Source organism: Prionailurus viverrinus, chromosome C1 (assembly GCF_022837055.1).
Source record: "Prionailurus viverrinus isolate Anna chromosome C1, UM_Priviv_1.0, whole genome shotgun sequence".
Classification (NCBI taxonomy): domain Eukaryota; kingdom Metazoa; phylum Chordata; class Mammalia; order Carnivora; family Felidae; genus Prionailurus; species Prionailurus viverrinus.
This window is the reverse complement of record NC_062568.1, coordinates 19808151-19822543: the sequence shown is the minus strand read 5'-3', so window position 1 is coordinate 19822543 and position 14393 is coordinate 19808151. Positions and strand designations below refer to the sequence as shown.

The window sequence follows — 14393 nt, the reverse complement described above, 5'->3', positions numbered from 1 at the left end:
TTCAGGAGAAACAAAAATTACACACACACATACACACACACACACACACACACACGTGTATATATGTATATATACATATATACATATACAAAAGCTTTGAAATCTTAACCTCAAAATTCTTTGTCACAACATTGCATACTTCCTATTCCTACAACTAGTATTTGTTATTTATCTTGTTGAAAGTGCTTAAAAATAAAATTTTGCTTAAAAAGAAAATTCTCCATGATTATTATTGTCCCTGTAATAGTTTACCATTATGCAAAGTTGACAAATGGCAATACAGAAGAAAATTTATTCCCAGCATCTTCCCCTCTCTGAGCTCTTTCATACCCATGTTTCCATCCAGGTTCCTACTATGTTCTTTCCATTCTCACCACAACCAAAGGAGTATTTTCCACCATTAAAGCACAAACTTATCTGTTCTCTGTCCCATTCTCTAGGGGATGATAAATAAATGAAAATTACTTAGAAAGTAAATGTAAAGAGGTTAACTAGACATTATACTACCATCTCTTGGTAACATACATTTAATTAGAACAGTGTTTCTCTGTTCTAATTCATTACATTCATTAGAATCACTGAAAAGATCCTTAAAACACATATTGATGGGCTCCATCACAAGACTTTCTGATGCATTAGGTCTCAGGTAAGGCCCAAAAATTTGCATTTGTAATTGTACCCAGGTGATGCTGAGGAGCAGTTGGTGCTTTAAGAACTGAGTTAAAATTTTAGAGGCACATGGGTGGCTCAGTCAGTTAAGTGTCCAACTTCAGCTCAAGCCATGATTTCAAGGATCATGAGTTTGACCCCTGCATCAGGCTCTGTGCTGACAGCTCAGAACCTGAAGCCTGCTTTGGATTCTGTGTCTCCTCTCTTTGCCCCTCCCCCGCTCACCTACTGTTTTCCTTCTCAAAAATAAACAGTTTAAACAAACAAACAAAAAAGACTGGGATAAAATTTTAATTCAGTAGGGCAATTAAATAATGAGATATCTGACTACTCAGCATGTTCTCTATTTACCTTCATATTACAAGATAAGCCTAAAATTAAGGCCAGCCCTCTAGCCCTACACTTAATATAACACTTAAATTGTTTTTAATTTTTATCAGCTTGCTTTGTATAGCATATAAACAAATAAGATAAAACAAATACCTTTCCAAAACACAAAACAATCTTATCTGAAGTCAACTGCAATGTTTGCTAGTTACCTAGAACACTTAGCTCTTTAAGATACTGCTAAAGAGCACATTTCTTCCCCAATTCCTGTTTATATGAACAGTTAGGTGTCTTCAATCTTTCCTCATATATTCTTACACAAACAGAATCATGCTTACTGAGTGACTTCTGATTTTCAAAATTGGAGTTACACTATTGACCCAATTACATAGAGTAAGATCAGTGGCTCTAGACTGATGTTCAAATGTAATTCTCAGCCACCTAATAAATATATAATATGCCTGGAAAATTTCCAAATTGTCTAAATTTTCCATTGTTTATTATATTGAAATTTTCTTCATATTCAAAAAGAAATGAATAATAACTCTTGAACAAATACATTATTTTTTTTTTCCTAAACAATCAACTCATTCTCTTAGCCACTTATTATTTACTCATTTCTACTAATGCACGCACCAAAAGTATTATAAGACTTTCTGGCAGAATAGGGAATAATGTTCTTGAAATAACAGTGTTGTGTTTTGGTATGACATAAACTAACTGTCATAATCATAAGCAATCACAGTGTGAGCTCACTTAATAAATAAAGTATGTTTAAGTGTGGCATAATTTTGATTGAATAACTTAAAACATATTTTAGTAGTACTAATGTTAAATTAATAATAAGTAGGAGGGCTCCTTATTTCTTTTTAAGTTTATTTATTTTGAGAGACTGAGTGAGCATGAACAGGGGAAGGGCAGAGAGGGAGGGAGAGAGAGAATCCCTAGCAGGCTCTGTACTGTCAGCACAGAGTCCCACCCAGGGCTTGAACTCAGAAACTGTGAGATCATGACTTGAGCTGAAACCAAGAGTCGGGCACTTAACCAACTGAGCTAACCAGGCATCCCAAGGAGAAAGCTCTTTAAAGACTGATTTTCTGTATGCAAAGATTGTTCAAGTAGAACATATTATAGAATAACATAATTCATGTACTATAAAATGTTTAAAATATTTTCATTTTTTTCTTTAATGTAAATAGAGGAAAAGTCATTTAATAAGCTATAATTCTTCCTATGAAAGTTTTAACCAGATCATATTATTTTTAGATTCCTACTTTAATCATTCATTTTTTCTCTATCCATTGCATTTCTAAAATTCTTCTTCCTATCATTATTTCCCTGCAAGTAGCAATTTAGCCAAAAACTCTGTTCTTCAGTAAAAAAAACTATATTTGAAAGGAAAGAATAAAAAAGTAAAATGTTAATGAAGGATTCTATAAATTCTGAATAATTTGCATTTACCATTATGTCATCAATTCTATAGCAATCATGATCAAAATAAGTTATATAATCAGTCTTCCTTTCTTCATCCAAAATATCCAAATTTAGTTCACATGTTTGGCCAACTATGTAGCTATTTCTAACTTAAAATTATATATTTATAACCACTGTCAATGAACAAAACAAATAATTTTAGTAACCTGAAAATATCAATCTTATTTTTATTTAGTATTTGAAGGCAATTTTAATTTAAATATCTTAATATCAAGAAACATTACCACTGAGTGGCCTCAAAAACACATAAAATCATTACATATTTTGATGAAAATATATATGATATTAATTTAGGTTAAATTCATAGTTTAAACTCCTTTATCCCACTATGAAATGATAGTTACTAATTAGCACTACTTGTTTATAGGCACGAATAGCAAAATTCATGATTAGAAACCTTGTTCCAAACCTCCTACCATAGCCTTTGTGAACTATGAACTACAGGGACTGAAAAGATATCTGCAGGATTGTGAGGACCAGCTTACAAAACAAATTCCTACAGAGTGTTTTTTCTGTTTTGTTTTGTTTGTTTTTTGGAGCAGGATGATAATTTTAGGCTGTTAACAATTACCTTTTTCCCATCTTGGGCTGGGGGTAAATCACTGACGAAATTGAAGCATTCTAAGAAACAATTTCTAATGGCATTTAGTGAGTTACTGAATAAGATAAGTCAAAATTAAATTAATAAATTAGCTATGTTTTCGAAAAATAAGGGATTGTGCAAAAAAACTAGATGAGTGGGGGTAGATATAAAGGCTGTATATTTACTGAGCTCCAACGAGAGTGAGGGTTATGGTGTTATTTATTACAGAGATTTGATGATATGGTCCACTGTTCACCTGAGACCACCAAACATAGCATTCTTAAACCTGCTTCCTATCTCAGTTTTCAGTCACTGAGCATTTCCTTAGTATGTACTTCTGTTCAGCTGAGATACAGTATTATGGTATCCTTCAGACTGCACTTACAATACCTGTAAATAAAAGCAAGGGCATCGCAAGGCATTATTTCCCATAAAATGAGTAAGTAGTAGATATTTAAGTCCTTTATAGTGTTCCTGAATACAACACATACTACAGTAACCATACACACATATGTGCATGCCTATTGCATTATATTGATAATGAAAGCATATTTGAAATTTTGTATATTTTCCTTACCTGTCAAGTTCTTTAGTCCAAGTTCTTGAAGTCCAAAGTTCCCATCTTTTCTGTAGTTTAAAAATACTGCCAAGGCATATCGATCCTCATAAAGTTTTGTTCCACGGATAATGCGTAAATTCTCCAGAGGCAGGTAGCGAAACTGATTAAGAGCCACTAACACGTAGCCTGTAACTTCTCGAATAGACTGAAAAGACACAAACAATTCCTTTTGTTAAAAAATTAGAGATTATTTGTCAGTATGTTTATGTTGTCATTTAGATTAAAATAAGTTATTCAATTCTACTTTTTAGCTTTTAATTTAATACACTAATTTCCACATTATATCGTAAATAATTACTTGGATAATATAAGATCACAGATAGCAGAGGGTTAGAAAAGTCCGAAGTGTGTTTACAGTAAAATAATGGATATTTTTGATGAAACATTCTTCCTACCTAGAATTTGAATATAATTTAAGGAATAAATATCTCATTCTTTGAAAGACTAAGGTTCGGTAAGAATGCCTAGCCATCAACCTAACTTTTTATTAAAAAAAAAAAAAAAGCAAATGAATGAGCTTATCACAAATAAAACAAAGCTGCATTAGTTTGTAGCTTAATGCTATAGTTATCAAAGTTAACATATACATCTCTGGGAAACCCATATATGAAAAATACGTTTTAAAGACTGATAATGATCTCTAATTTAATTACAACTACAATTTTTATTTTTACTGTCTATTGTTTAATATAATATAACTAATGACTGGAAGGATTGTAACACCTTTTTAAAGCAAAAAAAGTCACAAAAAACAGCCCTCAGGCTTCATCTAAAATTACAGTTTTTCAGTAAAATAAACAAGATCATGACAGTTATGAACATATGCAATAAGATTTAAAAAAATAAATATACAAAAGTGGTAAAATGTTTGAAGATGTTATTTTAAAATTTTTTTTTCAACGTTTATTTATTTTTGGGACAGAGAGAGACAGAGCATGAACGGGGGAGGGGCAGAGAGAGAGGGAGACACAGAATCGGAAACAGGCTCCAGGCTCTGAGCCATCAGCCCAGAGCCCGACGCGGGGCTCGAACTCACGGACCGCGAGATCGTGACCTGGCTGAAGTCGGACGCTTAACCGACTGCGCCACCCAGGCGCCCCGAAGATGTTATTTTAAAAAATAACTTTATTTCTTTTGAGAGAGAGAGAGTAATCAAGGGAGGGGCAGAGGGAGAGAGAGAGAATCCCAAGCAGGCTCTGAGCTGTCATGACATAGCCCAATGTGGGGTTCAAACTCACGAACCATGAGATCATGACCCGAGATGAAACCAAGAGCTGGATGCTTGACCAACTGAGCCACCTAGGTGCTCCTGTTTGATGTTATTTTAATATCAATTTCATGTCAGTTTAGACCTCTTATCTTATCTATCCTCTCTCATTCCCTTGGTGACTTTATCTACTTTCAAGTTGGATGATCTCCAAACTTTTGCCTCTAACCTGTCTGCTAAACTCCAGACTCAAATCTAACTGCATACCCCACATCTTCACCTGAATGCCTCATAGACTTCCTAGATACACCTATCCAAATCTGAACACCCCTCTTCCTTGTCCCCATCCTCCAGCAGTCTTTCTCATTTCAGTCAATCCATCCTTCCTATTATTTAGGCCAAAGTCTTGGGGTCATTCTTGACTCCCCTCTCACACACCAAATGCAATCTATCCTATTTGTTGTACCTTTAAAATTATCAGAGGTTCAACCACTTCTTATGTCAGCCACTGTTTTCATCTGAGCCATGATTGTTCCTTATCAAGATTACTGCAATAGGTCTCCCTGTCTCTATTTTTTATCCCTTATCATGCATTCTCAATTAAGGCTGGACCTGATCATTTTTTTTAACGTTTATTTATTATTGAGAGACAGAGAGACACAGAGTGTGAGCAGGGGAGGGGTAAAGATAGGGGAGACACAGAATCTGAAGTAGGCTCCAGGCTCTGAGCTGTCAGCACAGAGCCTGACACGGGGCTCGAACTCATGAACTGTGAGATCATGACCTGAGCTGAAGTCGGTCGCCTAACCAACTGAGCCACCCAGGCGCCCCTGACCTGATCATTTTTTAAACACAAATCAAATCATGACACTTCAATTCTTAAAAACCTGAACCATCTCCCAAGTCACTCAAAGTAACAGACAAAATTCTTTCAATGATGAGTCAAAGTCTATCTTTTCTTTACAGTGTAGCAACAACTAGACATAATCTGGTTATCAAACAATTGCAGTGTAGCTGGTATTAATTGAGAAGTGTGGTAAGTATAAAATGTACTCTTGGTTTCAAAGATTACAGGTTGAAATGATAACATTTTAGATAAATTGAGTTATATAAAATGCATTATTAAAGTTCATTTTAACCTTCCTTTTTATGTTTTTATTATGGCTACACAAAAATTTAAAATTATACCTTTATGGCTATCATTATAGTTCTGATCCACAGTGCAGCACTATGTGATCTGGTCATCATTTCTTTTCATAACTTCTTTTTTTTTTTTAACTCTCTACCTTGCTCACACCATTCCAGTTTTGCTGGTCTCCATGTTCTTATAACATGCCAAGTGTGGTCCTACTTCAAGGTGCTCACTATAATCTTAAAGGCCTGAGTTTCTCTCCCTTTTGTTATCTTCTTGGTTAATTTCCTCAATGCCTTCAAGTTTTTGTTTTTTTTTTTCCCTCTCAAATTTCACCTTCTAAACTGAAGCCAATGCTGACTGACCTACTTAACATGACAACTCTCCCACCTTTTCCTGCTCTAATTTTTATTGTCTCTACAGTACTTTTCATGTTCTAATGTACTATATAGTGCACACACTTACTACATTTAGTAATTTATAATCTATCTCTCCCTTTCTCAGAATATAAGCTCTGCAAGGGCAAGCACTTCGATTTGTTCACTCATGTCTCATGCGACCACAGTACAGACACATAGAGAGAAACCAATAAATATTTGCTGAGGACTCTGGCTCTTCTCTGGCCATACCCCACACCCTGCCCCCAACAGGCAAAGTCTACAGAGAAGTACCCATGTGGACCTGCGCTCCTTTCTTCTAGAGAAGACATGCTCCAGATTCTTGTGATCCCAGAAGTTCATCCCCAAATTGCCCTAAGCCCACATCAAGAGCCTATGATATCATCTTTCCAGTTCTGTCTCCCAGTCAGCAGACTGTGAGAGCAATGTGTATATACCTAGCAAGGATTGGTGGGCCAGGTGTAGATGTTTGAGGAAAGAATGCATGGATGCTGGATGTGTGAGTTAAGTGTCCTTTCACTGTGTTCAAAGTCTCCTGTGATACTGGACAGAACTAGTTAAAGGAGGAGTGGCTGAAGGATGGAGTCTATCTCTCCCCATGCCATCATACTCCTGAGGAGTCCAAAAATTCTAACATTTCACCTGTCCATCCAAGTTATTATAAAGATATTTCTGTCAAAGTGGGAGGATAGGTCATATTTTAATAAAAATTATTTGATTTATGATAAATAATGACACAAAATGTGTAGGCCTTCATTTATACTCTCACCTCAGGTCCCACAATTGTTAGGAATGAACCTGCTACCACTGATTACCTAGAAAAGTAGACTCATAATGAAGCAAAGGTAGAGATGAAAGGGCAAGGAACCCATGAAACTATTCATGTCTGGCACTGGATTGGGAACCCTAAGTCACTCTTGCTCTCACATCCCTAGTACACTGAGCATTTTGGCTTAAAGAGATGAATGCTTCGGGAATAGAAAAAAAAGAGATGAAAAGTAAACAGTTGCATGCATTGTGTGCATACCACTTTTGTTTGAAGTTGCACTTGCCTGGAACAGTTTAGACCTAGAGCCTTACAAATACTCCTTCAATCACTGTTCCAACGGTTGAACTCTTATCCTTTTGTGTTCTTAGAAGAGAGATCAAAAACATTTTCTAATACCATTCAGTCCAAACAGTAAAATTGTTTCATTCATTATAAAAATACTTTATCCTTTAACTTGTATGTAATAATGATTAAGTGGTCTAAGTCACAATGATAGCACAAAGATAAACACTGGGGATGGAGGATGTAATGCCAATCTTTTGTCTAGAACATGTCATAGCATCGATCATTCTTCCTAACACACTCACCATTAGCTCCAACTTCCTTGGAAATTGACTCTAGACTTTTAGTATAATGGTAAGAAATGTGGGCTGAACTGCCAAGCAAAGCTGGGCTCAAAACACTTCACACTTACTTGCCTTCAAACTTACTAAGTTGTTATTTTGCTAAAATTGTTTACCCTCACTGAGCCTCAGTTTCTTCATCTTGAAATAAAAGATAGCAATACCTCTATTACAAAGATTTTATAAGGATTAAGATGATATAAGAAAGTGTCTGGCAAACAGTGTTCAACAGACGCTATTACTAATATTATTATCTCTGATAATAGCCAAAACTATCTGTAGACAATCTTATATGAAAATAAAAATTATTATAGCATTATTGCATAAGAACCATTGCTTTTAATCTATTTGTTATATAGCCTTTATATCGTGTTTATATCTTGCCTCTTCAATCTGTAATGTATTCCTAAATTACAGAACTGGTTCCTTAAGCTGTTTGTGTGTATGTTATATTATCACCTTTAATACAGACTCTGGCACTGAACAACATTCAATAACGGCTGTTGAATGAAATGGAACTGAAAAGTAGAAAACAATGCTTAAGGTCTTTTTATATATTGTTTTCCATTGAAAATGATTTTACTAACTTTCTGCTAATAAAAAAAAAAAAAACAATGTTTGAACAATATAATCATGACTTTTGCCCAAGGACCACAGTGGTAAGTAGAAATCATCAGAATGCCCCAGCAAAAAGAAAATCCTGACTCTGGTTCTGGTTCAGTACATTTAGTTCCAGGAAACTGCCTATTTTGTCAACCGAAGAGTGAGTACCCACCTAAATACATATCTCTCTCCTTGTGGTGGAAGTTTCTGCTGCCTAAAACTGATTGATTTCCATTGTCAATGTATGCTTCTACAGGTGCTTTGTTCAAGAAGTGAATATAACTGAAGATCATTAAAGCTTTAAATGCTTCAAAACTCTTCCAACCCACGGGAGAATTTGTTCTGCTTAGGGCATTGGATGATGGAAACCACAAGAATGAAGAAGAAAAAGAAAAAAAAAATTGACCAGCTTCCCATATTATCCTATTAACAATAAACCAAGGAAAAATACCCAGTTTGTTTTAAAGAACAGAAATGTATTACTGTTTCTCCCATAAGATATTTGAAGAAAAAAATGTGAAATCTGAAATAATAAAGTTCCCAGGATTTTCAATGGGTGTCATTCAATCAAAAATTAGAAGAGATAGGGCAGCTTCACTGTACTTTCCATTTACCCCCAGTTCATTCAAGAAAAAAATAACTCTTTATTATGTTTCAATCTCTATTTCATCTCACAATTCCTATAACAACTGTTATTTTTTTTTATTTGACACAATTTCCTTTTTCTTTTATTTTAGTGGGTTTTAATTTAATCCTTAGAGAGAATAGTGAATAGCTTCTTAAATGTTCCTTCATCTACGTTAAGATTTAAGTGGTTGCAGAATACCTGAATGATTCTTCATGACTCCTGAAAAATTTTTTTTAAGTTTATTAACTTATTTTGAGAGAGAGAGAGAGAGAGAGAGAGAGAGAGAGAGAACATGCAAGCAGGGAGGGGCAGAGAGACAGAGGAAGAGTGAGAATCCCAAGCAGGCTTCACATTGTCAGTGCAGAGCCAGATGCGGGGCTTGAACCCATGAACCACCAGATCATGACCTGCACCAAAATCAAGAGCAACTGAGCCACCCAGGTGTCCCATCATTCCTCAATATTTAGTCAGTGTTTAGGAACAGTGCTATTCACATTAAAAGCATTAATATATCCTTGCCTATGTGTGTAACATTCTGTTTCTTAGATTTTTTTCCTACTCAAGTTATGCATCAAATCCATGTTAGCTATTTTTCTTTAATATAAGCATCCCTTTGAAAATAAACTTATTTATTTTTGTTAAGACCTTCTGTAGGAACTCAAAACAACTCTGAATTCTTATCTTCTTCTCCAGTGTCTTATGTACTTACACCCAATTAGATATAATACTAACAAATTCCATCAGTCAAGACATCCACAAATAAAATAGTGATTACTTATGATCAGTAGACTTGAAATTAAATCTATAATATCACAGAGAAGAGTGGGGAACAAAGAACTATGGGAAGAGGAGGAGGAAAGACCCCTCATCTGGTAATGACTGTAGAATTTATGTGTTCTCTGACAGTGACAAATGTAGTAGCAAATTGTAACCTCTCTATCACTAAGGCTTTCCATTAAGTTTCCCTAGGCAATTAATTTATGTCCCTGCCCCTTACAACAAGACTGAGAATTCTAAAGTAGGGAACATTCTTAACTATGACACAATATTAAAAACTTTACTGAAAAATAATTAACAAGCAAATAGCAAACATGACATATTCCTGCTGCATGTAGAGGTAAAGATCGACTCACCATATACTTCAGTCACATGTGAAATCTCCAAATGCAATGTCATATTTGGCTTTGGAGTCTTGTTTTCAGTTTTCCCCATTGCCTTAAAACTCCAATCATTATGCTACTCTGGCATGCAGGGACTCAAAGTCTGATTCAATTAGATACGGTAAAAAAGAATAATGTGAAATGTCATGTACCTGACTGTGGTAGAGTTGAATCCATGCTCATTTGACACAACATGAAATAATACTTGAGAGGCCAGGAATCTGATCCAATTCTTCCCAGCAAAGCTGCTAATCCTCAGGCACTGCTAGGCAGACTTTTGGGTCCTAGTGTTATTACAATCCTTAACTTTGTAAGACTCTACCGGCCATTCATTCATCACTGGCCCCTTAAACAGTTCACAACCCTAGCAGTGAATACCTTAGTCCTACTGAAAAGAGGACAACTTAACTCACCTCTCCCAAAGTTATCATCTTTTACTTTGTCCTTTATATCTGTCTTAGCTGGCCATAAAGTTTTTAATAGGCCCTTTTCCCAAATAGTCCTTTATCTCCTGACCTCATCCCTGTATCGTAGACTTGTTACATTAGAACTGGTTTCCACAAATTAAGTAGGGAGCTTTTGTAGATTCATTTACATAATCATATACAAGTCTCAATTTTAAGTGTCTCTATATAAAAAAAAACACCTGTACTATTAAAATTTCCTTATCTATAATTTAAAAAATATATATGTACAGGAACCAGGGTGACTCAGTTTGTTAAGCATCTGACTTTGGCTCAGGTCATGATCTCATGGTTCGTAGGTTTGAGCCCCACACTGACAGTGTGGAGCTGCTTGGGACTCTCTCTCTCTCTCACTCTTCCTTTACCCCTCCCCTGCTCACACTTTCTATAAATAAATAAATAAATAAATAAATAAATAAATAAATAAATAAATATTTTTCTTTCTATGTATTTATACAGATAGGTTTACATTTTTAAACCTGAATTCCAAATTACCTTTTTAACACTCTTTAAAACTATTTAAAATATAGTATTGAATTCATTTTTTCCCATCAGACATACACATTAAGCTTCAGTGATTTAGGGAATTGAATTTTAACTGAAATTAGATACACTGCATAAATGCAAACTAGTAAGAATATCTGGAGACCTTTGAATTAAACTTTGATTAATTATAGATACAACTTAAATCAAAAAGAAAGTATTAGTTGACAACATTTTCATACAACTGAGGCTACACATGAACTAAAAGCATTGTAACTTTTATATACATTGTATGTGTGGTGAGTATTCTCCTCCATAGAAAATCAAACCTCTTAAGGCAATGTACTCCATCAATTAAATTTGGGTGCTGCTCTCTGACAGGTATTAATTTGACTTTTGTCTCCATTACTTACTGACCTTGCACAAGTTATTTAACTTTAATTTATCTTCTGAAAAATGGGACAAATACCTCCTAAGTGCTTAAAAGTTGAAGATCTACAAAAAACAATTTCATCATATTATTATTGTTAATGTAATTATGCAAATATTTACAAATATGTTATAGAGTTTAGGAATAGTAAATAATATGCAAAAACATACATTTGATATTAAAATCTATTAATTAAACCATTGGTGCTATATAGTGCATACAAGTGTGGATGCAAGTCAGATTGCCCATCTGGGTTGATTATGATCCCTCAAAATCCATATGTTGAAATCCTAATTCCCAGTATCTCAGAATGTGACTACATTTGGAGTAGGGTCCTTAGAAAGTTAATTAAATTAAAATGAAGTCATTGGGATGACCTTAATCCAATATGACCAGTGTCCTTAAAAGAAAAGGAAATTAGGCAGACGTACAGACAGAGAAGACAGTGTGAAGAGACATAAGAACAGTGAGGTAAAAGTCAATGAGAAAAGCCTCAGAAGAAAACAACCCTGCTTACATCTTGATCTCAGATTTAAAGATTCTAGGATTATGAAAAAATAAATTTCTGCATAAACCACCCAATCTGTGGTACTTTATTATGGCAACCCTAGCAAACTAATAAACTACCTAGGTTCCTAATCTAGCATTTAGTAGTGTTCTATTGGGTACATTATTTATTCTTTAATTCCTCAGGTTTTTAATCTGTAAAATAGGGATATTAGGATCTCAAATTCCGAAGACCATTCTGAGAAGTAAATCCCTGTAGGTTACTTAAGAAAAAGTCTGGCTTATAACAGGCTCTCCGTATTAGTTATTACTGATTTTCTGAATCCATAATCTTTCCTCTTCTTCAATACACTCTCTCTTCTGCATGGCAGAAGAAACTGTGTTTCTCTATGTCTAAAGGAATAACTATGTATCACCAAAGTTTAGATGAGAAGACTGCCTGATAGCATTTCAATCTACAATTGAGAGTGACAGTTTTATGTCTGAGATCTGTTATAAGATTTTTCCCCTCTCGAAATTTAAAGGAGGAAAATGGGCTTTCATGAAATGATGTATAACAACAGCTGTCTCTTTTGAAAAGCATATGGGAAATGGCCTTTGATGATTCCGAAGTTAGAGGTGACTGCTTTTGTGACTAGTCTGTTGTTATTTTTAAATGAAAAGGGTGAGCAATTTCAGAAATAGGAAAGCCAAAGTATCAAGCTTGGATTTGACAAGACTGCCAAGATACGTTTTAATATGTCTAAATATTTGGCAGTAAAAACAGAAATCAAAAGGCTTAATTAATTTATAAAGAATAAATACTTGCTTGAGTCATCTCATCCAGTGACAACAATATCTTATGTTACTTATGTGTTTTTAATATTCAATTCAGACAAATATAGCAGGTATTCTAGGGACATTGGTGAGTATAATCAGGACGATAGACAATAATGTAAACTGCGATCAGGGGTCTGGAGGCTAGAAATCAAAATGTTTTCACATTTAAGTGTCCATATTCAAGCCACAACTTTCTAAGTGGCTATTTACTATTTGTAATAATTATATTAATTTATTTACATAGTGTTTTCTGTATGTGAGACACTTGTCTCACATTATTTCCTGGTAACACCCAACTCTTGCAGGTAAGTACTATCATACAGATAAAGAAAATAATTTACATAACTTGCCTAAAATCACATACACAAGCAAAGGAAGAACTATCTTTTTTTAAGGAAAAATAATATATATCTTATTCCAGAGTTCAAAATCCCAATCATTTTGAGATATTTCTTTCAAAAACTGGTGACAATTACTCCCTAGTGAAAGTAATAGCCACTTTCAACATGGTCTAAAGTTGGAACTTGAGAATAACATACTCTTTTTTATGACAAAAATATTATCTAAGCCTGAACACCTCTCAAAAGTAACTGTAGCATGATTCTGATTTTCTAAATTCAAAACATATTAAAATGTACAAAAAAAACCCTAAAAGTTTAAAATAGCATTCTAGTAGGTATCAAGAAACTAAGGTCTTTTCAGAAGGGCATTTAAATCAAATGAGATTCTGAACATGAACAAACAATGAAAATATGACAAAATAATCCTAATGGAAAGTGACTGAGTACCATTATTGGCCCCACCAGGAATGGAGGTGGAAAAACCAAATTCTTTGAATTTGGAGAGCTGCTCTATAGTTATATGACCTATGTCATAGTAGTTGGCTTAACCTGTATTTCTTTTCTTCTTCTTTTTTTTTAATCTTTATTTATTTTTGAGAGAGAGAGAGAGAGAGAGAGAGAGAGAGAGAGTAAAAGCGGTGGGAGGAAAAGACAGAGAAGGAGACACAGAATCCGATGCAGGCTCCAGGTTCCGAGCTGTCAGCACAGAGCCTGACAAGCGGCTCGAACTCACCAACTGCAAGTTCATGACCTGAGCTGAAGTCTGATGCTAAACCGACTGAGCCACCCAGTTGCCTCAGTTTAACCTCTGTTTCTTAATCAAGTTTTTGAAAAAGAAAATTAAAAGGCTGTTACTTCTTAATTTCATTTCATTTCATTTTTTGAGAGGGAGTGCGCATGAGTGTGCACACATGTGGGAAAGGGACAGAGGGAAAGGGAGAGGCAAAATCTTAAGCAGGTTCCACACCCAGCACAGGCCTAATGGCAGCCTTGATCTCACAACTGGAAGATCATGACCTGAGCTAAAATCAAGAGTTGGACGGTCAACCAACTGAGCCAGCCAGGCACTCCCAAAAACTTTTAGCTCTGTTTAATTTGGAAACTAAACAAATTAATATCTAAAATGCACTTGGCACA

General features: G+C 34.8%; 1 protein-coding gene across 1 annotated transcript in view; it reads right to left on the bottom strand.

Moving 5' to 3' along the window:
• The window catches only part of ERBB4 (erb-b2 receptor tyrosine kinase 4), a 1149310-nt gene that overhangs the window by 531750 nt on the left and 603167 nt on the right, over window positions 1-14393 (bottom strand). Inside the window, exon 3 of the mRNA XM_047868778.1 lies at window positions 3651-3837. Coding sequence (XP_047724734.1) covers window positions 3651-3837 — 187 coding nt within the window. The remainder of the gene's footprint in view (window positions 1-3650; window positions 3838-14393) is intronic.